The sequence below is a fragment of the Narcine bancroftii genome, chromosome 6, assembly GCF_036971445.1.
Source record: "Narcine bancroftii isolate sNarBan1 chromosome 6, sNarBan1.hap1, whole genome shotgun sequence".
Lineage (NCBI taxonomy): Eukaryota > Metazoa > Chordata > Chondrichthyes > Torpediniformes > Narcinidae > Narcine > Narcine bancroftii.
The window spans coordinates 30,276,732-30,299,792 of record NC_091474.1 but is presented as its reverse complement, the minus strand read 5'-3'; the positions used below and the strand labels follow the sequence as shown (position 1 = coordinate 30,299,792).

The 23,061-nt window shown below is 44.4% G+C and overlaps 1 protein-coding gene across 3 annotated transcripts in view; it reads left to right on the top strand.

The window, feature by feature from the left end:
• Positions 1-23,061, top strand: part of mmp24 (matrix metallopeptidase 24) — a 79,345-nt gene that overhangs the window by 14,237 nt on the left and 42,047 nt on the right. For 2 of the 3 annotated variants that reach the window (XM_069884581.1, XM_069884580.1), the window contains exon 2: positions 21,909-22,057. In XM_069884581.1, coding sequence (XP_069740682.1) covers positions 21,909-22,057 — 149 coding nt within the window. Of the gene's footprint in view, positions 1-17,120; positions 17,187-21,908; positions 22,058-23,061 lie in introns of those variants that run through there. The other variant, XM_069884582.1, reaches the window with a different exon arrangement.

The window sequence follows — 23,061 nt, the reverse complement described above, 5'->3', positions numbered from 1 at the left end:
AGGACTAAAACACTGATTGCCTTTTACTTCCTCTGGATGCTGAGTCTCTCCAGAACTTTTGTGTACTGTACACTTCTTGTTTACCAACATGGAGGGAGTTTGCTCTGCACCAACTCCAGTGCAAGGATATCCTTCCTGTACTTCAGGTGTTTTATAAACTTGTACAGCCGTCTGCAGCTAATGATGTTGTACCTCATATCCCTTGCTGGAATTTGGATGACTGGGAGGAGATGACTGAAACTCAGGGTCCAGAAGTTGGTGTGGAGAAGATGATTCCTCATGAGTACATCTGGAACTAGGGCTGGCTATTTAAAACTGAAAGAGTAAATTAATAGCCAAGAATCCTATTTCATAGACAGCCCAGGGCCAGGTTGTTTGGTCCACAATGTGTACGGCAAGTCTGATGCCCAAAAACATTGCTGATTGAACTTGATGCCCATCTCCCTTTTCCCTGCATATTTATGTGCTATCTGGAAGCTTCTTAAGCACTGCTTGCACCATGCACCTACCACTCTGTTTGTTCGTTTAAAACAAAATGTTGTCCCTACACATCATCTTTAAACTTTGCCCTAGTTGGCATGGAGATGTTCCTTTTTTAGAAGCAGTTTAAAGCAGGAAAATCCTTGACAACACAAGGTTGCAAGGTTACTGGGGTTGACCCCAAATGGTGAGTGATCCTATTGAATAGTGGGGTAGCCTGAGAGGCTGTGATGTCTAACTGCTTCGTGTGTGTGTGTGTGTGTGTGATTCTGCCTGCCATGTTCCATACAAAATAGTACTGAAGGCTGGTTACTCCATTGTAACAAACAACCTCCGGTAGCGTACTCCCTACTCTTTCTGCAAATGCGTAACCAATCCTCTTATCGGTTCAAAACTCCTTTACATAGGTCTCTGCTGTCTTGAACTGTTGGCCAATGAGATCAGTATCCCTCTCATCGTGTCATAATTTTGTATGCCTATACTAAAAATTCCCTTGTTCTGACGGCAGTGATCCCATCTTGGCTGAAATCGCCCATCACTGGCAGCATTCCGATCAACTATTTTTACTCCTTGACAAGGATTTTTAAATTTCTCTGACAGATGACCAGGATTGGTTCCAGATTCAATGTAACTTCCATCCTTGAGTGTTTTAGAAAGAATGTTGTAGTCTTGGGGAACATTTCCTGTCACTGAGATGCATTTGGTCCTTATGGTGCCAGTCAAGAAATGGAACAAAGTGAAACTAGGTGTTAGGAATAATACACCAGTGTGGATTAACCTGGGGCCAAAACAATCATAAGAGAGTGTGTGGGTGGATATCATGACTTGGTGCTGGCCAGTCTAGACGGACGGACAGAGGGAGTCAAGTAATATTTTCAAGTTTGCCCAATGATGAGTAATATTTTCAAGTTTGCCCAATGATGTGTGAAGTGGGTGGTGAGAGGCTTCAGGGCAACAAAAAAAACTGTCTGAGTGTCTGGTTAAGTTCATGGAAGGTAGAATGTATGGAAGAATGGCAAAAGTTTAGAAAGGGGTGTAGTTTTTTCTAAAAGATTAGAGATTGGAAGTGTTGGTGTTTGGAGTTATAAATCTCATTGAAGGTTAATGTTCAGGTGCAGTGTTTAGGAAGATATGTGGGGTGTTGGTCTGCATGGCAAGAGCTCTTGAATATGAAAGTACAGATGGCATGCTCCCATTATAGAATCCTGGTGGGGTTGCATCTGGACCATTGGATACAGATTTGGTCTCCCTCCCAAAGAAAGTGTGAATTTGGGATTGAAGGAGTGAATATTCAGCAGATTGTTCTAGGCTGAAAGATGTATCCGATAAGGAGGGATTAAGCTGACTGGGTGTGATCTTTAGAAGAATGAGAGTTAATCTTATTGAAATGTACAGAGTTCCATGGGGCTCCACAGGAAGATGTGGAGCTTGTGTTTCCCTTGGCTGGGGCATCTTGAACCAAGGTTAATTTTCTCAAAGTAAGATATTGACCATTCAGGCAGAGGTGAGAAGAAATTGCAACCCAGAAGTCTTTGGAATTTTCTACCCATCAGGTGTGCAGACTCACTTATGGGTGTATTCAGGAAGAAAGTGGTTCTGAAGATCAGCCATGATTTTATTGCCTACCTGAGCAAGTATGAAAGATAATTCCTGTTTCTTGTATTCTTAAGGATTTGTGTGCATTGTGTACCTATGGTTGGAATCCTGGGATGTGCCGATTCTCCTGGTCTCCCAGACAGCAGCCACAGAGAGGAGATTTTATTTGGGATGTTGCCATTTTCCTGCAGAATTATAGACACTGGGAACATCCTGGTATGTTGGCATTGCTGATCTGCGCCATACACTCTGCTCTTGTCAGTTGCAGCTACTAACTGGGTTTCATGTTTCATCTCAAGTAAAAACAGAATGTGTGTCTACTCAGCCTGGTCGATGAACCTGGAGAACAAAAAACAGAGTTCATGTTTTGGTCATCAGGTTGTAAGCAAAAATGTTGAGGGAATAGCTGCAGATGCTAGAATCTGGAGCAAATGATGAGAAGCTGGAGAGGAATGGTCAGTCAGCGATGGAGGAGAAAATCCTTGTCGTGATAATGTAGAACGGGAAATCCTTGTCGTGATAATGTAAACTTGTTTAATACAAGAGCCCCATACCATAAACTTTAAATGTTTGAGAACTGCAAGACATGAAAGAAAATTACATGCACATTTTTACTCTTGCTGCACGTTTTGTTATAAAAATGTTATATAAATATTAGGAAATAATATACATAATAATTATTCAAGTATGTAGTTTTTAAACTGCTGATTTGTATCAGCGTCAATAATAAAAATGTACACCTATACATACCAAATATTTTAGAAATCCTGACTAATTTTCTGTGGAAATCTCTGCCCAAGGAAGGAGTAGAGGCTGCCTCATTAAATATATTTAAGATATAGTAAGATAGATTTTTGCATTGTAGGTGAATTAAGGGTTATGGGGTAAAGGTGGAGTTGGGTCCACAGCCAGATGTGAGAGCAGGCTCGACTGGCCAGATGGATGACTCCTGTTTCTGCTGTTTTCCTTTGGGAACATTGCTGCCACTGGTCTCTGCAGATATAGCTTTTAAATTTAAATTTAGACGTACAGCACAATAACAGGCCATTTCAGCTCACGAGCCCATGCCACCCAATTACATCGAATTGACCTACAACCCCAGTACGTTTTGAACGTTGGAAGGAAACCAGAACCCTCTGGGAAAACCCACACAGACACTGGGAGAATGCACAAACTCCTTGCAGACAGTACCGGATTCGAACCCCAGTCCCAATCGCTAATGCTGTAACAGTGTTGCACTAACCATACTGCCCACCATTGTAGTGGTCACAGTCAGGAAGTGACCTGATGCAAAGCTGTATCCTGTGGCAGAGCAAGGCCAAGGAACCCACGGTTCTGCTCCCCTCTTCCCAGACACCAGTGGGATGGAGGGAGCAGCTGCTTGGAGTGGACTCTTCATCCAGTGGGGCTAGAGCTGCTGCCACCTCCAGCTCTGTCCTGGCTTGATGCCTGGATGAGGTCCTCATTGGTTCTCCTGTCTTCATCACCTTGTTTCCCCACTGACAGAATCCCTGGACAGATTCCATGCCTTTGGGGCAGGTCATGCCTCATTAGAGCTCTCCTGGCCCAGCACCGGCTTTCTGACCTCCACAGCCACTCCCTGAAGCGGATCTAAGCTTTGCCTGATCCTCCTATCACACATCCCACATTGGCGATACTCTGCTGTGGTATGGTCTAGCCCAAGCCAGGAGAACCCAACTTCGGTGAGCACTCCAGTGCAGTAGATGAGGTTGGATGGTTTGGCCACCCCTAGTTTTATTCATTATAACAAGTGGGGGGAAGAGTGGGGAGTGAAGGATAGGGAGAAAAGTAAGAAAGCAGGTAAATGGAGCCAGGGAGATGGGGGTTACCTAAAATTGGAAAAGAAATTAATGTTCATGCCATTGGGTTTAAGACTCTCCAGGAGAAATGTGATGTGTTGTTCCTCGCCCTGGGAATGGATGAGCCCAAGGACAGATGTCTTTCTGGGAAAGGTGATGTGAATTAAAATGATTGGCATTTGGGAGTTCTAGCCTGGACTCACAGAGCGCAGGTAGTTGGCAAAGTGACATAGAGGACTCCTTGCTGGGTACATTGAATACTGTAGATGAGGTTGGATGGTGTACAGGGAAAGCTCTGCCTCACCTGGAAGGTCTGTTTGTGGCTCTGGGTGGAGGTGGAGATTTAGGGAAAAATGTGCACTTTCTGTAGTGACCAAAGCAGGTGGAAGGATGGGTGGGAGGGAAGAACAAACTAGGGAGTTTGAAAGGATGTACTTGGTGGGGGAGGGGGGGCGGTGTTGGAATAAAAGTGGATGGGGTAGGAGGGGAAGATGTGGCTGATAGTGGAATCACATTGTTTGGCAGGTAGACGATAATGTCTGATGCAGAGGGTGGCGGGGTGGAAAAATACTCTGCCCTTGCTTTGCTTGGGGGCAGGTGGTGTTAGGCAGAAGTGTAAAAATTGAGGGGGATATGGCTGCATGTTTTATCAATGATAGGAAGAGGGAATCCTCTAGGGAATGGACTTTGCAGCAATTGTACATCCATGCTGAAGAGGCGATGATAGCTTGAAAACTGTAATTCTTCATAGAGCTGGGGAATATGAATAGTGTCCTGAATGTCGGAGAGAAGGAACCGGATGAGGGGGGACCACTATGGTATTGAGGTACAAGGGCAAGAGCAGGCAGAAACAATGGGTCGCCCACGGTAGTACTGTTCATGAATTCTGAATAGGTGATAGAAATGGGCAGAGCAAGGTGGTGGGGGGGTAGGGGTTGATGTTATACTGATGATGGTTGGTGGAACATTGGTCTAGGGGGTAGATATGACATATCTGGCCTCAGTGATGTAGAGGTTGGTACACCAGACCACAACTGCACCTCCCTTGTCTATGGGTTTAATGTAAAGTTGGTATAGAGTAAGTTTAGAGCTGAGTGTTCGGGACTGGGTTGGCTGAGATCTCCAATATTCTCCTCCTTTTCCCTCTCCCCAGTAGCATCTCCCACCTTCCATCCAGTGCCTTCTCACCACTTACCCCTCTCCAATATACTTCTCTTCTCAGTTTAGTCTTAATGAAGCATCCCAATCCAAAACATTGCCTGACTATTTGTGTCCATTGACGAGTCCTCCAGCTTCTCCTTGTTTGTGGCAGAAATGGGCAGACGCTGCCTGACATTCTTTGCTTTCCCTTTGACATCCAGCAGCTGTTTGTGGTTTCACTGATGTCAATGGTGTGGCTCACCTCAAACCAAGCAAAGTGCCACTTATTGAAATGCTTCACCAGTCCTCTTTGCTGCCTTGTTGTTTGGCAGAGATGTGAGGTATGTGGGCTCCCAGCAAGAGGAAGCATTCCAAATCTACATGTGAGCCACCTTCGTGGTAGGTCTCACTGCACTGGAGGTTACAGGCGGGAAATGCTTCTCTTCCCAGTTTTAGGGAAAATGGGGGTTTCGCAGTAATTAGACAAAGATTAAATGACCTTTATTTTTCAAATCTTATCAGATTAAATTGTTAGCTGTAAAGTGGGTTTTAGGGAAAGCTGGGAGATTTAGTTGCTTGAAGAGTAATTAGAGGTACCTCATTATAAACATAACTGGCACCGAGTGTAAAATGTGGCAGCAAAAAGCTGCGGCCCTGTGGAGATCTGTCAAGGTCACTTCCTCCTGAATGTGGGGATGCTGGGCTGTGCTGCTGACAGCAGCTCTGTTTACATTAGCGCAATGGGGAGAATGGATGAAGCATGTCCTGAGAGAAAGGCAGGTGCAGCTGTCTGCAGAAAAGGGAGGAGAGAGGCATGTGGTCAGCACACGTGATCTCAGTGCACCAACTTGGTATGTTTCCCTCTTCTATTTATTTTTCCCAGATGGTTGGTGTTGCTTCTTTACGTGTACATGAACCAGGGGCTACATTTAAAACAGAAAAGTGCTGGAGAAACTCAGGCAGCATTCTTTTGGCAAAGGTGCATCACCAACATTTCTGGCCCTTCAGCAAGGTATGTTGCAAAGATGCACTGCCTATGTTTTGGGCCCAAGCTGCATGACCTGCTGAGTTTCTCCAACACTTTTGTGTATTATATTACAATCACAGCATCTGAAGACTTCCTTGTTTAAAATCCATGACCAGAGCACAGAGATTTGAAAGAATGGTGCTGAGTAGTTAGCCCTTGACATGTCCTGATGATTGGAGGCAGGTTCAGTTATCTTGGGATGAATATTTGAAAGAAGTATTGTAGCTACAGAGAGCAGACACCTGAGAGGGACTGTCAGTGTGCCTGGGTAACAAACTGAATGTATCTTTGTTATTTTAATGAAGTCATTCAACATGGTAACAGGCCCTATTGGTTCATGAGCCTGTGCCACCCAACCTACAACCCTGGTACGGCTTGTGAATGGTGATAGGAAGCAGAGCACCCGGGGAAAACCCACGCAGACACGGGGAAAACTTACAAATTCCTTGCAGTCAGCATGAGATTCCCGCGGGATATGATCTAGTAATTCTGTAATTTTCAAAGACTGGGTTAATGATGGGTTAAAGGATTTCTGAACCCTAAATCTGTGAATTGTACAAATTAAGATCATGGTTAATGGAAAGTTCAAGGAGTCAGAAAATGTGTGTAGTGCGGACTTATTGAGCAAGTCGGCGACATCTGTAAGGCAGGGTTAGATTGGTGTTGGAGCTGAGCAGCAGAGGTGGGAACAGGTAGGAGCATTGATGGTGTGTGTGTGAATTCCATATCGCAATGATGGCACACAGTATAGAATTAATAGTCATAAATTACACTTTCCAAGCAGGAGATTTAATTAAATAAATTCCAAGAGAAAGTTTTTTGGGAAGAATTGAAAGGGATTTGACCCAACTAGGTGCTAGAAATATGCACCAATCAGGCAGCATATATGTGGGGAGTGAAACAGTTAATGATTTGAGTCAATCACCTTTTATTGGGTGTTTCTGGAATGGGCTGAGCAGCATGTTAGGAAAGTGGGCAAAGGAATTATAGATGGAATTTAACTCCAAGTCTAAAGTGATTCACTTTGGGAAGTCGAACCAGGCCATGAAACACGGTCCACAGAAACAAATATCTAGGGGTCCAAGTACATGGTTCCCTGAAAGCTGCAACATGGGTAGAGAAGGTGGTAGAGAAGCTGGGTGGTGTGCTTGCCTTCATCTGACGAGGCATCAAGGACAGGAGTTGCAGCTGCTTCCTGTGGTGGTGAGACCACATGGAGTATTGTGTGTGCTGTTTTGGTAGCCACACGATTAGAAAGGATATGATTATGTTGGAACAGATGCAGAAAGGAATGACAAGTATGTTGCCTGGGCGAGGGTTTGCATTATAAGGAGACAGTGGATAGGCTGGGACCCTTTTCCCTGGAGTGTCGTACCTTACAGAAGTATAGAAAATCATGAGGGCCATAGATAAGGTGGGTGGTTAGCTTTTTTTTAAATCAAGGTAGGGAAGTCCAAAACTAGAAGGCGTAGGTTTAAGGAGAGAGTGGAAAGATTTAAAGGGGACCTGATAAGGCAAGTTTTCCACACAGACAGTGATGGACCTAGACTGGTCATAGCTGTGGGCTGCACCCTGGGCACTTGTGACCCGGTTGGTGGGTGCACTGGTGCAGTTAGCCCTGTTAATCTTACTGCCAGCCCCAGTGTGATTGGGTGACTGTGGTAAACAGCAAACAAGGCTGTTGGTGACTTCAGAATCAGAATTTATTTTCATGGAATATGTCACAAAATTTGTTGTTTTGTGGGAGCATCACAGAGCAAACATTTATATAAACCATCTAGCAAAATAATTTTTTTTAAATCGCAGGAAAAAGAAAAAAAAATGAAGTCTGTGGTTCATTGTTCATTCAGGAATCTGATGGCAGTGGGGAAGAAGCTGTCCTTGTGCCTCCAGGTGTTTGTCTTCGAGTTCCTGTACCCTTTTCCCGATGGTAGCTGTGTGGAGATGGCATGGTCTGGTGTTGGGGGTTCTTGAGGATAGAGGCTGCTTTCTTAAGACAGCCTCTTGTAGATGTCCACAATGGAGTAAAGACCAGTGCCCATGATGTCGCAGGCTGAGTTAACAACCCTCTGGAGTTTTTTCTTGTCCTGAGTGTTGGCGCCTCCATACAAGATAGTGATGCAACCAGCCAGAATGCTCTCCACAGTACACCTGTAGAAGTTTATGAGAGGCTTCAGTGATGTACCGAATCTCCTCAAACTCCTTCGAACTTGCAGTTGAAGGACAGTAAATGACCAGGCTGCTGGAGACAAACATTGAAGCAGATTATGTATATTACATTTTTAATGTATTATTACATGACAGTAAAAGGAACCTTTGAACTTTTGGGTATATGGAATGATCTGCTAGGGGAGGTGGCATTTGGACAGGTTCGTGGATAGATGTGGGCAAACCAAGTCCCTGTAACCTTGATCAGCATGAACAGATGGCTCGTACAAAGCAGAGTTTGAACTGCTCTATATCAGCTGGGTCTGTTTATTAGCTGTGTCTCTGGAATGATGAGAGTTCTCATAAAGAACATTATTTTTTGAAGTTAATTGCAGAACTGACCCGGTCCCACGTAACTGATAAGCAGTGCACAATTACTGGAGTTTATGGAGGAGAAACTGGGTGACCTGGGACTTATGCTGCTGGTCACAGATGCCGTGGGCTGGGCACTTGTGGGTGCACAGATGCAGTTGGTCCTTTTACTCATACCGCCAGCCAGCTCCAGTGTGATTGGGTGTCTGTGGTAAACAGCAAGCATGATGAAAGCCTGTACCTTTCACAAAGAGCAGCGGTGTTGGTAGTTTCTGTCTCTGAACCAGGCATGAGCTGCCTTGCCTCTACTGTCGGAGTGAGAGCATCTGGAGAGACACTGAACTGAAAATTAATGTAAATGCGATGCAGTAAATTGATTCGAGTGTATCCATAGCGACAACTCAGAAGGCAGCAAATGCAGATTCGTCACCAACTGCCTGCCTTTGCTGAGGTTCTGCTGTTTCTCAGGATCAGAGGCTGTATCCAACTTCTCCAATATGTGCATCTCCACCTGAATCTTTCCATTTCCAGCCATTCCCACACGAACCTGTCCTTGGCCACATCCATGGCCAGGCTGATGCCAAACAAACTTGAGAAACAGCACTTCATTATTTTGTTTGTGTAGCCAGCAGCATGAACATTGAATTTTATAATTTCAGGTCCCCTAACCCTGATCTGGTTCCACTGTCCTTTACCTGTTCCCATTCTAGTACCTGCTGCACCTCCCCCAGTGGTCATCTCCTCACTTTCTTCATTGTCGACTGTCCGAACACCCTTTGGACCCTTTCAGCCCTACCCTTATCCCTTCCTCCCCCCCCCCCCCCCCCAATACTTGCTCTCCCCTTTTCCCACTTACAGGTCCTGACCCGCAACATAGACAGTCCATCTCTCACACGGATGCTGCCTGACCCGCTGAGTGCCTCCAGTTGCTGTGTGTGCGTCATATTGATATTGTGCCTCGACTAAAGTGTGGTGTAGAGGGAAGAAGTGGGAAAGGAGAGCAAGAGGTGGGCTGAGAGTGGTGGGTGGACTCACAACTCAGATGTGCACCCAGACCTGGGTGCACACAAAGGGCGAATGTTCTGTGATTAGGCATGGAAAACATAGGATGCTGCTTCACCATTTTAATGCTTGAGTTCAGGTCCTTGGCCAATCTCCCTGACACTGATCATCATATTCTTACAGATTTGTTTTATTTTTTGTTTTCTGCAGGCTTTGTTCACTTGCGAAGATGTCGAGTGCAATGTCTGCGCTGCTCTCTGTCTATACTAAAGTTGGCAGTGGACTCCTGGACACTGCTGTCATTGGGCTGTTGACTGGGGCTCCCAGAGTGGAGGATTTCAAATCCATTATTACCATTCCAATTATTTTTCAGGTGTTGCTGTTTGCATTGTCACTAACCAAACCGCCTGTCACTCCAGACCAGATGGAAATTGGAATCTTGGGGTCCAGATGCTGGGATGTGGCAGGATTAGCTTAGGTGTAGTCAGCAGAATGGTGGAACATCTTTTGCTCCTAGTTATTCGTGGGAGCACAGTAGGGATAGAGGCTCATCAGCTCACCATCTCCATGTCAGCCCACAAATGTTCATCGATATTAGTCCCATTTACCAGCACAGCTCATGGTATTCCATTCCTTGGTCAATCAATGCGTGTTCTGATACTTTCTCAATGTGAGAATTCTGGCTTGCATCACTGCCTTAGGGAGTTCCTTTCAGGTGGCCTCCCGGGGAAGTGGGGGGGGTGGGGGGAGGTGGGATGAGATCCTGTAGCAGAAAATAGGGAGTTGAGCAAAACATTAAGATGCCAGATCTCAATGCTAGTAATTTGTGGATTACGCCCGATGCCGTGTGTTAGTGAGGGTAAGAGGAAGGAGAATGGGGTAGATGAATATGTACCTGAGGAGCTAATGCAGGAGGGAGGGAAGGGTTTGGGGAGTAGGCCATTGGGAGCTCTTTTGGGGCATAGGTGACTTTTACCAGAGGAATGGGTTGCACCTGAAATAGAGGGCCAAATATCCTAATGAGGAATTTACTTGTGCTCTTCAGGAAGACTGGCAAGGGGTGGAATTCAAACCAGGATGGCAGAATAGAAAATTGAGGCAAATGTTGAACTTTGAGTTTAGTGCTCAAGAAAGAGGAGTCAGAGAGTGAGGAAGGTCTGAGAGATTAAATGTCAATTACTGTAATGCAGGATGCCTGATGGGTCACTCATGGAGGAGCACATGGGACTTAATTTATAGTTAATACGGAACATGGTTGAGGAAGTGGGAGAACTGAAAGCTTGGTGTTCATTGTAGGAAATTATAAAATCATGTCATGTCCTCAATGAGATACCCTTGGTAAATAAGGTAAAGGAAAATTGTAAAATAATTTATAAATATATTGGGCAAAAAAGGGGAGAGCAAGTCCCCCTAAAGATCAGTATGGCTTTTTTGTGTGAAGCCACAGGAGATGGGTGATGCATTAATGAATACTTCTTGTCTGTATTTACAGTGGAGAAGCTCATGGAAGCTAAGGAATTCAGGGAAATAGTGATGTCTTGAAACATTTTTATTTTACAAAAGAAGGATTGCTTGGGTTCTTAAAGCACACAGAGGCAGATAAATTCCCAAAGCTTTAGCAGTTGTGTCCTCGGACTTTGTGAGAAGCAAGGGAAGACATTGCTGAGGCCCGAAGAGAGATATTTGCATCATCAGTCGCCATGGATGATGCAGAAGTCTAGAAGGTGGTTAGTGAAGAAGAGCTTGCAATGACAAGTCAGGGAACTACGAAAAAGATTGGGTGCAGCCATACTGAGAAAAAAGCTTTGCTTCGGGAGGCTGTGGTGAAGTCGTGTGTCTTTCCTGTTGTACAGAGAGCGTTGGGGATGGTGGCCGGAGATGGCAGTTGGGGCAGTGAAATCCTCCACTTATCGGGTATGGGAAATCTGTGGCACCTTCAATGTCCCAAATGACTTCACCAGGGAGAAGTGCACCCAGTAGCAGTTCCTTACAGAAAGTTAGGGAGCTGGAGCTGGATGAGCACTTGATCATTTGGGAGAGTGGATGAGGGGGTGATAAGCAGAAGTTACATGGAGGCAGTCACACCCAGGAGGCAGTCACACCCAGGAGGCAGTCACACCCAGGAGGCAGTCACACCCAGGAGGCAGTCACACCCAGGAAGCAGTCACACCCAGGAGGCAGTCACACCCAGGAGGCAGTCACACCCAGGAGGCAGTCACACCCAGGAGGCAGACACACCCAGGAGGCAGTCACACCCAGGAGGCAGTCACACCCAGGAGGCAGTCACACCCAGGAGGCAGTCACACCCAGGAGGCAGTCACACCCAGGAGGCAGTCACACCCAGGAGGCAGTCACACCCAGGAGGCAGTCACACCCAGGAGGCAGTCACACCCAGGAGGCAGTCACACCCAGGAGGCAGTCACACCCAGGAGGCAGTCACACCCAGGAGGCAGTCACACCCAGGAGGCAGTCACACCCAGGAGGCAGTCACACCCAGGAGGCAGTCACACCCAGGAGGCAGTCACACCCAGGAGGCAGTCACACCCAGGAGGCAGTCACACCCAGGAGGCAGGTAGCTCAGTGACCATCAGGAAAAGGAATAGGCAATCAGTGCAGGGCCATTCCCCTCAATAACATGTATCCCTTTGAATACTGTTGGGGGTGTGAAATGTCCTACAAGGAGGAAGCCAGGTCCCTGACTTTGAGTTTAGCTCTGAGGCTTGGAAAGGAAGGGGTGAGAAAAGGAGAGTGATGAGGATTCTTTGAGTAGGGGAACAGACAGGAGATTTTGTAGAGGAGATTGAGATTCTCAGATGGTATGTTGCCTTCCAGGTGCCAGCATTAGATAGTTTCTGATTGAGTTCACTGCATTCTTGAGAGGGAAAGTGAACAGCCAGATGTCATGATATACATTGGTACCAATGACACAGATGGGAAAGGGGATGAGGTCCTGAAGAGGATACTTAGGGAGTGAGGAAGAAGCTAAAAAGCAGGACCTCAAGGGAGGTAATCTAGGATTACTACTGTCTGTGCCACACGCCAGTGAGGGTCGAATAGGAGGTTGTGGCAGATTAATGCTGAAGAGTTGGTTCAGGGGCCAGGGATTCAAATATGCAGATCATTGAGATCTCTTCTGGGGAAGGTATGACCTTGTCAAATGGGGCATGTTCCTCCTGAACACGAGAGGAATTAATATATCTTTGCAGGCAGGTTTGCTGGAGCTGTTGGAGAGAGTTTAAGCTGGGTTGGCAGGAGGATGGGGATCAGAATGCTAAGGTCAGATGGAGCGATTGGAGTAGATAGGTAGGTGAAATTGGAAGGTAGATATGTTTAAAACTATAAGATATAGGAGCAGAAGTAGGCCATTCAGCCCATTGAAAATGTGATGCCATTCCATCAAGAGCTGATCCATTTCCCACTCAGCCCCACTCGCTGGCCTTCTCCCCATAACCACTGATACCCTGACTATTCAGAAACCTATCAATCTCTGCCTTAAATACAACCAATGACCTGGCCTCCTCAGCTGCCTGGAGGAGCAAATTCCAGAGGTTCACCACTCTCTGGCTAAAGAAATTCCTCTGCATCTCTGTTTTAAATGGGCGCCCTTTGATCCTGAAATTGTGCCCTCTTGTCCTTGACTCCCCTACAGTCCCAGAGCTGTGAAAAGTGCCTCATATGCTAGTCCCTTCATTCCAGGAATCATTCTTGACACTGTGAGAAAAGACAGGCAGAAGATGGAGTATAAATGCAGTCAGTTAGATGGATTGAAATGTGCGTAATACAAGGTGTTAAGAAGAGAGGATGTGGAGGGATATTCAACAGTGTGGGTGGAAGTCAGAAACCAGAGGGGAGCAATCACTCTAGTGGGAGTTGTCTATAGCCCCCTCCCCCCATACAGCCCTTGGGACATTGAGGAAGAGATTGCAGGTAGGTTTTGGAATGGTGCAATAATAACAGGGTTGTTTTTATGGTTGACCTCACTTTTCCAAACATTGACTGATGCAAAATGTTTAGATGGGGCAGAATTTGTTTGCTGTCCAGGAAGGATTCCTGGCAGTGTGTAAACAGGCCAACTACATGAAGGGTCTTTCTGAATCTAGTACTGGGCAATGAACCTGGTCAGGTGACAGACATCTCACTTCGGATAGAGTGACCACAACTACCTGACCTTTAGTGTAGCCGTAGACAAGGATAGCATAGGGCAAAATGGGGCACTGTTTAATTGGGGAAGAGTTAATCACGATGGGATGAGGCAGGAATTTGGGAATATTATTTGAGAATAAATATTCTATAAGACATAAAAGTAGAAATTGGTTATTCAGTCCATCGAGTCTATCCCACCATTCAATCATGAGCTCATCCATTTTCCCACTCAGCCTGAAAGAATCCCAATGACCTGGCCTCCACAACTGCCTGTGACAACAAATTCCACAGATTCACCGCCCTCTGGTTAAAGAAATTTCTCCACACTCTCTTCAAAGTGGACGCCCTTCATGAAGTTGTTCTTGTGCAAATATGCAGCAGAAACGTGGAGGATGCTTAGGGACCACTTGCATGAGGATCTGTATTGGTTTCTCCCATTGAGACAGGGAAAGGATGATAGGGCAAAGGAACCATGGCTGACAAGAGGTGGAGAATTTAGCCAAGAGAAAGAAGGAACCATGCATAAGGTTTAGGAAGCAAATATCATGCAGGGCTTATGACAATTATAAGGTAACCAGGAAGGAATTTAAGAAAGATTTGGGAAAGCTAGAAGGGGGCCAGAAAAAGCCTTGGCAAGTAGGGTTAAAGAAAACCCCTAGGCATTCTAAATGTATGTGAAGAACAGGAAGATGACGAAAGTGCTTGTTGGTCTGCTCAAGGAGGGAAACATGTCTGGTAACAAAGCAGGTAAGGAAGGTCCTTAATAAATACTTTGCTTCAGTGTCTACCAGGGAGATGAACGTCGATGAATGCGAGGTCAGTGTAGAACAGGCGTTGTGGTGGAACATGTTGAGGTTTTAAAAAAAGTGGTTGTGTTGGAACTTATGAAAATCATTGGGTTAAATAAGTCCCTGGGGAGAGCTGGGACATACCCCAGATTATTACAGGAAGCGGGGGAAGAGTTTGCTCGGGTGTTGACAATGATCTTTATGTGCTCAGGAGTGGGATTGGAAGATGAAAATTGTTCAAAAAGGGAATGGGGAGAATCCTGGGAATAATGGACTAGTGGAAAGCAAACTATAAGAGAGGATTCTTGGGGACAGGACAAGAAATTGGAGAAGTATAGTCTCATTAGGAATAGTCAACAGGGTTTTGTGAGGGGCAAGTTGTGCCTTACAACCCTAATTCAGTTTGTTGAGGGTGTGACAAAAGAGATTGAAATAGGGTGATGGATGCAGTGTATATGGATTTGGTAAGGTATTTGACAAGTTTCCCCATGGGAGATTCATCCAGAAAGTCATGAGGCATGGGATTCATGGAAGCGTGGCTTTGTGGATTTGTAATTGCCTTGCCCATGGAAAGTAGTAGTTGATGGAGCCTATTCTGCCAGGAGGTCAGTGACCAATGGAGTTCTGCAGGGATCTATTCTGGGACCCCTGCTTTTTGTGATTTTTAAAAAAATATATACTGTATATACAAATGACGCAAAGGTTGAGATGTCCTGGATGGTGTTGAAGGTTGTCATCGGTTACAGTGGGATATAGACAATGCAGAGTTGGGCAGAGGACTAGCAGAGGAGGATCAGTTTGGGAAAGTGTGAAGTAATGCAATTTGGAAGGTCAAACTTGGTGGTAGAATACACGGTTAATGACAGGATTCTTAGCAAAGTGGAAGAATAGAGGGATATTGGGGTCCAATTCAAGGCCTCAAGATTGTTGTACAAGTTGATTGGGTCCTTAAGAAATCATGTGGTGATCTGGCTGTCATTATTCAGGGAAATGAGTTCAAGAGCCATGAGGTAATAAGACTTGGAGCAAATATAGGCCATTCAACCCATCGAGTTTGCCCCACCATTCAATCATGAGCTGATCCATTTTCTCATTCATCCCCACTGCCCAGCCTTCTCCCCATAACCTTTGATGCCCTGGCTAATCAAGAACCCATCAATCTCTGCTTTAATACACCCAATGACCTGGCCTCCACAACTGTCTGTGGCAACAAATTCCACACATTTATCACCCTCTGCCTGAAGAAATTCCAACACATCTCTCTCTTCTAAGCGGACACCCTTCAATCCTGATGTTGCAGCTCCAAGAAAAAAAAACTGTGATGCCAAGGAAAGCCCCCTCTACCCCTGAAAAATAGACATCCTGCATAGCTGTGGCTGAGGTGAGGAGGATCCTATCTAGGGCAAACCCATGCAAGACCAGACAGCATACTTGGTCAAGTGCTGAAGGAATATTCAGCCCAGCTGATGGAGGTCCTAGAAGGCAACTTCAAAATCTCACTGCAGCAATCTATTTTCCCCATAGGATTCAAGGCAGACACCATCATTCCGGTGCCCATGAGAGCGACGGTATCCAGACCAAATTACAACTACCAGTGGCACTGGTCTCAGTGTTATGAAGTGCTTTGAGTGACTGGTAATGGACTGCATCAAATCACACCTTCCAGCAACATTGAACCTGTTCCAATTTGTCTATCATCCAAACCGTTCCACAGGTGATGCTATAGCCTTGACTCTCCACTACGTCCTGACCCACCTAGAACCTCACTTGCCAGTCTTTGGTTCATTGACTTCAGTTTGGTGTTCAACATGATCATACCTCAGAGATTGGTGAATAATCTGTCCTTGCTGGGATTCAGCACCCCTCTCTGCAACTGGATCTTGACTGATAGACACCAGTCAGTTTGGGTTGGCAGCTAAATATCAAGTCCCATCATACTGCTCACTGGCACACTTCAGGGCGAACTTACGACTGCACTGTCAGATTTAGTTCAAACTGAATCAAGTTTGCGGATGATACAACAGTGGTGGGCCTTATCGGCAACAACGATGAGTCGGCTTACAGAGAGAAGGCTCATCAAATGGTGCAAGAACACCAACCTGAATCTCAATGTGGACAAGACAAAGGAGATGAATGTGGACTTCAGGAGGACCACTCTCCCCTGCATATCAATGGTTCTGTTATGGAGAGAGTACAGAGCACAAATTTCCTTGGTTGGCCTATCCTGGGCCCACAACACCTCCTTGTTAATCAGGAAGGCACAGCAGTGCCTACACTTCCTCAGGAGGTTGAGGAGAGCAAGGCTACCAGCCCCCATCTTGACAACATTTTACAGGAACACAAATGAGAGTGCCTTGTTTGGCTACATCATTGTGTGGTATGATAGCTTCAAAGTATAGGACTGGAAATCAATACAGAGAATTATCAAAATGTCTAAGAAGATTATTGGGGTCTCCCTTTCCTCTATCAATGGCATTTACTGGGAGTGTTGCTTAAATGTGGCTCAAAGAATTATTGAGGACCATCCATCACACAATATTTCTGACTTTCTACAATCAGGAAGAAGGTACATGAGCATCAAAATCAGGACTACCAGGCTGGGGAATACAGGCAGTCTCTGGGTTACAAACAAGATCCGTTCCTAAGTTTGTCTTTAAGTCGAATTTGTAGGTAAGTCGAAACTTGAGCATCACCAGCACTTTTGAGGCATGGTTACAAGGGTAAATAAGAGAAAATTTAAAGCCAGATACAAAGTTACACACTCAACACAGCGTTAACAGCAGTGTGGTCCGATTTTAAAATGGTGGACGGCTTTCTCCTTCCTCGAGCTGACGAACCACTGAAGCTGTGCGTAATCTGTTCATAAGTATGAGTTTTCCTTAAGTCAGAGGTTCTTAACTTGGGGACCTACTGTAGCTTGTAAGTTTGATTTTAGATTATTGTCAGAGTGCATATATGACATCACATACAACCCTGAGATTCATTTTACTGTGGGTGAGGCAAAATTGTCACTTAATGATAGTACAAAAAAAACCTGAAAACAACATACACTGTAAACAAATGTGCAATACAGAGAGGAAAAAAAAACAAATAATAAAGTGCAAAAGTAAGAGTCCTTAAGTGAGTCCCTGATTGAGTTTGTTGTTGAGGAGTCTGATGGTGGAGGGGTAGCAGCTGTTCCTGAACCTGACGGGGCGAGTCTTGTGGCACCTATTCCTCTTTCCTGACGGCAGCAGCGAGAACAGAGCTTGTGGTGGGTAGTGTGAATTCTTGATGATTGCTGCTGCTCTCTGACAACAGCGTTCCATTTAGATGTTCTCAATGGTGGGAAAGGTTTTGCCTATGATGTCCTGGGTTCTGTCCACTACCTTTTGGAGGGCTTGACGCTCGGGGTATTGGTGTCCCCATACCAGACCATGATGCAGCTGGTCAGCACACTTTCCACCACGCACCTGTAGAAATTTTGCCAGGGTTTCTGACGTCTTACCAAACGTCTGCAAACTCCTGAGGAAGAAGGGGAGCTGACATGCTTTCTTCACAATGCCATTAGTGTGTTGGGTCCAGGAAAAAAAATCTTCTGAGATAGTGACTCCCAAGAACTTAAATTTTCTCACCCTCTCCACCCTCACTGGGGGGGTGATGAATCAAGGATAAATAGTATCCTGACTTCTTGGGTCTCTGTATATGAAACTGAGTAAATTATTTACAATATTTATACATTTTGTATATTTTTTATGTATGTATGTGATTATGTGCTTTGAGAAATGTATTACATGTGTATATGGGTGCACTGTTGTCCAGAGAAACGCTGTTTCATCTGGTTGTTCATGTGCAATCAGATGATAAACTTAACTATAAAACTAGTTAGACCACACTTGGAGTATGGAGTTCAGTTCTGGTTGCCTCATTATAAAAAGAATGTAGAAGCTTTGGAAAGGGTGCAGAGGAGATGTTCCAGAATACTGCCTGTATTGGCAAACATGTCTGATGAGGAAAGGTTGATTGAGCTCTGGCTTTCTCTTTGGAGTGACGGAGGATGAGGGGGTGACTTAATAAAGGTATATATAAGATCATGAGAGGCTTAGTTCGGATGTACAGCCAGCACCTTTTTTCCCAAGGTGGCAATGGCTAATACCAGAGAACATTTGTTTTTTTTAAATATTTTATTTTAATTTTGTGGACAACATGCATCCAAAATAATCATTATATAAATACATAAATTGAAATGAAAAAAAAAATAACGGTACAAGTTGTCCATATCTCCAAACAATCCTATTTCCACCCCCCCCCCACCTCTCCCCACAAACAACACCTGGAAATAAAGAAAAAATAAAAAAGATAGTTAAGATAAAAGAAACAGGAAAAAAAAAAGAAAAAATGGACTGTTGGGTCCAGTTCCAGTTCATAAGATCCAATTCCTTTTCTTAGCTAGATATCTAATAGGGGAAAGAACCAGGATGTAGAACTCAGGAACAGAATAAGTGTCCCTAAATATTCAACCCTGTACGGCCACCGTACTTGCAACAACATGTTATACTTCTTCCTCAAATTGTAAGTAATTTTCTTAGGGGAACACAACAATGCAGTTCTGCATTCCATTGGGGCTATATCCAGAGGGGAATCAGACTTCCGTAACCGCAATACATTTCTTGGCCACTGCCAGTGCAATTTTAAGAAATTCTAATTGATACTTGGACAGCTCCATTTTGGATTTTATGTCGACAGTATTTCCTAGGAGAAACAATTCTGGACTTTGAGGAAATTTTTCCCAATATTTTGATCTAACAAAATTCTTAATTTTTCCCAAAAGGGTTTCACTTCAAAGCATGACAAGGTGGAATGTAAAAAGGTTCCCTTTTCTTCACCTTCTTCTAAAACATATATCTAATATATTGGAATTTAATTTATGTAATTTCTGTGGGGTAAGATAGAGCTGATGCAAAAATTATATTTCACCAATCCATATCTTGTGTTAATTGTATTTGTCTTGCAGTCTTGGCATAAGTCAGACCAGTTCTTATCACCAATACTAATATTCAAGTCTGATTCCCATCTTTGTTTTGATTCGTATAACTCCTGCTTAGGAGTCCCTGACTGAAGTGAGGAATACATTGCAGATGTAAACTTTCTTCTGATCCCCTTTCGAACCAGAATCTCCATTTCATTGCACTCTGGTAACATCATGGTCGGTCCTAAATCATCTCTTTTATGTAAAAAAAAGCTCTTAACTAAAAGTAGCAGAAGATTTTATTATTAAGAATATTATATTTTTTTTTAACTGTTCAAAAGGCATTAGTTGCCCTTGCAAATAACAACACATATCTGTCCCCTTTATGGGACCATGTATGTAGAAGTTATATAGATATGAAATTTCATTCAGGCTGCCCAATAGTATGTCTAAAATTTGGGAGTTGCAAACCTCCATATAGTATTTCCAAGTTAATTTTTCCATGGAGACTCTGGCTAACTAACCTTTCCAAAGAAATTATCTAACTAACTTAATCAAATTTTGAAAAAAGGTTCTGTGGTATTTGTATTGAAAGAGTTTGAAAGAGGTGTTGTATACGTGGAATATGTTCATTTTAATACAGTTCACTCTTTCAATTAAAATTATCGGGAGAGTTATCCATTTATTTAAATCTTCATCTTTTTTAAGCAGGGGGAGATAGTTCATTTTATACAATTTTTTAAAAAGTCATTATCTATTTTGATCCCCAAATACTTAATCCCACCCTTTGGCCATCTAAATTGTGTTTATTTAACAATTTTTATAATCCCCATCAATTAATGGCATATTCTCACTCTTGTCCCAATTAATTTTATACCCAGAAACCCTCCCATAATCTTCCAATTGTAAATGCAATCTTTGTAAAGAAGTTTCCAGTTCTGTCAGATATATTAATACATTGTCTGCAAACAGACGATGTATTTAAGGTGAATGGGGGAAGATTTGGGGAGATGTCAGTGGTAATTTTATTTTTACACAGAGTGGTGGGTGCCTGGAATGCAAGGCCAGGAGTGGGGATGGATGCCTACAGACATTGAAAAGAATCTTGAATGTCACATGGATGTAAGAAAAATGAAGGGTGATGGGGTGAGGGAAGGAAGGGTTAGATTGGTGGAGTAGATTTGTATAGGTTAGCACAACAATGTGGGGTGAAGAGCCTGCACTGATCTAGGTTCTACATGTTTGTGGGCCAAGCATCAGTGGTGGCAAAGTTACTGCAGGGGATTCTGAGGTACAGAACACAAGTGGATTGGAAAGGTGAGGATTGATTTAGGCTAGTCGTGTAGCTTTGTGCAAAGGAAATAGTGTTGGATAAAGCGTGCTAACTTCCTATGCATCCTGTAGATGTGGCACGCAGCAAGGGTCATAGCATTAGGTCCCTTTGTTACATCATTGTCCTTTGGCTTGGCTGTTGGGCCTGGTTCTCCATCATCTTCACAGTTTTTCCAAAAATTTCCTTGGTGTTAGTTTGTGTGCCCAATCCTTGCTACAACAACTTGACATTCTGCCCCCAGCATCCACCCTCACCACACTACCAATACATAAGACAGAGGAGCAGAAATAGGCTATTCCACCCATTGAGTCTCCTCTGACATTTAATCATGAGCTGATCCATTTTCCCACTCAACCCTGTTGCTCAACCTTCTCCCCATTATCTAATCAAGAACCTATCAATCTCTGCCTTAAATGCACCCAATGACCTGGCCTCCACAACCTCCTGTGGCAACAAATTCCACAGATTCACCACCCTCTGGCTAAAGAAATTGCTCCGAATCTCTGTTCTAAGCAGTTGTCCTTTAATCCTGAAGTTGTGACTTCTTGTCCTAGACTCTCCTATCATGGGAAACAACCTTTCTACATCTACTCTGTCCCTGCCTTTCAACATTCAAAATGTTTCAATGAGGTCCCCTTTTTCTCCTAAGTTCCAATGATTACTGGCCAGGAGCCATCATCTCAGTACAAACTTAGTGACTGTAGGTAATCGGTGCAGGTCTCTGGGTGAATAGTCTTGGCTGTGAAGAGTCTAAAAGGTGAGTGAGTGGATCAGAAATTGGAAAAGAGTGAGGTTTCCCATCCAGGAGATCGGTGCATTGGGCGAAATTGCCCAGTGACCCTGGCAGGGGCTTGTTGGAGGCCACCGATGGAGAGGAGGTGGGAAATGAGTGACCATGTGGAAGTGTGAAGACACAGTCAGGAGAGCAGGGTTATGGAGACAGCAGCTGTACGCAGTGATCATCACTCATTTAGCAGGCCTGATGAATCAAATGTAGAAAGCCACAAGGCAGAATTCTCAAACGGCAAATTAAAGCAGAGCAGTTTTGGGCATGGATTGAAGCTGCGCTTGGCTGGAGTTTGATAAACAAGATGTTATTTCTCTTTTGCAGAATTGGTTGAAGACCTACGGATATTTTCTGCCAGATGATCTCTGTACCTCCGCCCTGCGATCCAGTCACTCTATGCAAGCTGCCATTGCGGCAATGCAACGCTTCTATCGGATTCCAGTCACTGGCATTCTTGACGAGACCACCATTGAGTGAGTATCTGCAGTTCATTACCCCTCTCCATCTCACACCCGCACTAACATGCACAGCTACACTTTCAGCCATTGGCTGACTAATTGAGGCTTGCTTTGCCCACCAGCAGCTTCATAGCCCTGTAGTGTCTGGTCACAAGCTGAATCAATGCTGATAGCCTATTGCCTAATTGTCCATGCACTGATGCCTGGATACCAACAGCAGCCTTGTTTCTCCAGCCGTGGAGGGAATGGGAGAACTCCACCAGCATGTAGAGCCATGCCACAAGCTGTAGACACTGATGCCTCTGCGCCGCACCCTGCTTTCCTCCAGATTTACTGTCCCAGTCTAGTGGGAATACTGACAGGTACAGAGATGAAGCAACACCTGTTGGAGCACTTTATGATGGGCTTTATTCTTCTCTGCCATCCCCAGGGATCTTCTGTTGTCAGTTTGTGAATCACCTTGTACTGGTTTGGGGTCTGAATGACCAAATATAACAGACAAAGGAATGTTTTAGAGGGAAGAGAAATTGGAGTTATCGAGCATATGGCACACAAACAGGCCCTATGGCTCAGCCTGTCCATCCCATTCACCAAACTTACTCTGCAGCCTTGTGTCTTGGCAATTCTAGTGCTGAACTCTAAACTGTTGTGAAAGTATCTGCTTTCAGCATCTTAGACACTGAGTTTCAGATTACAATCATCCTCTGGGAGAATCATGGAGTTGTAAAGCATGGAAACAGACCCCTTCTGTTAAATTTGTCCTCTGGTTATCAATTTATCCTTCTCTTGGTGAAAGATGATGTTCACCTGATCTGTTACTTTCATGATTTTTGTAGGAAGCATCCTCGTAAATCTTCTCTGCACTGTCTCCAATTTCACATTTTCTTGGAGCCCATTGCCAAAAAACGTTCTTCCTCAAATTCTTGACCATTACCTTAAATGCTCACCTCTCCGCTTATCACGCCCAATTAACACCTTTTGGTCTCGGCTTCTCTCCCTTCCATTCTTCCCTTTTCTCT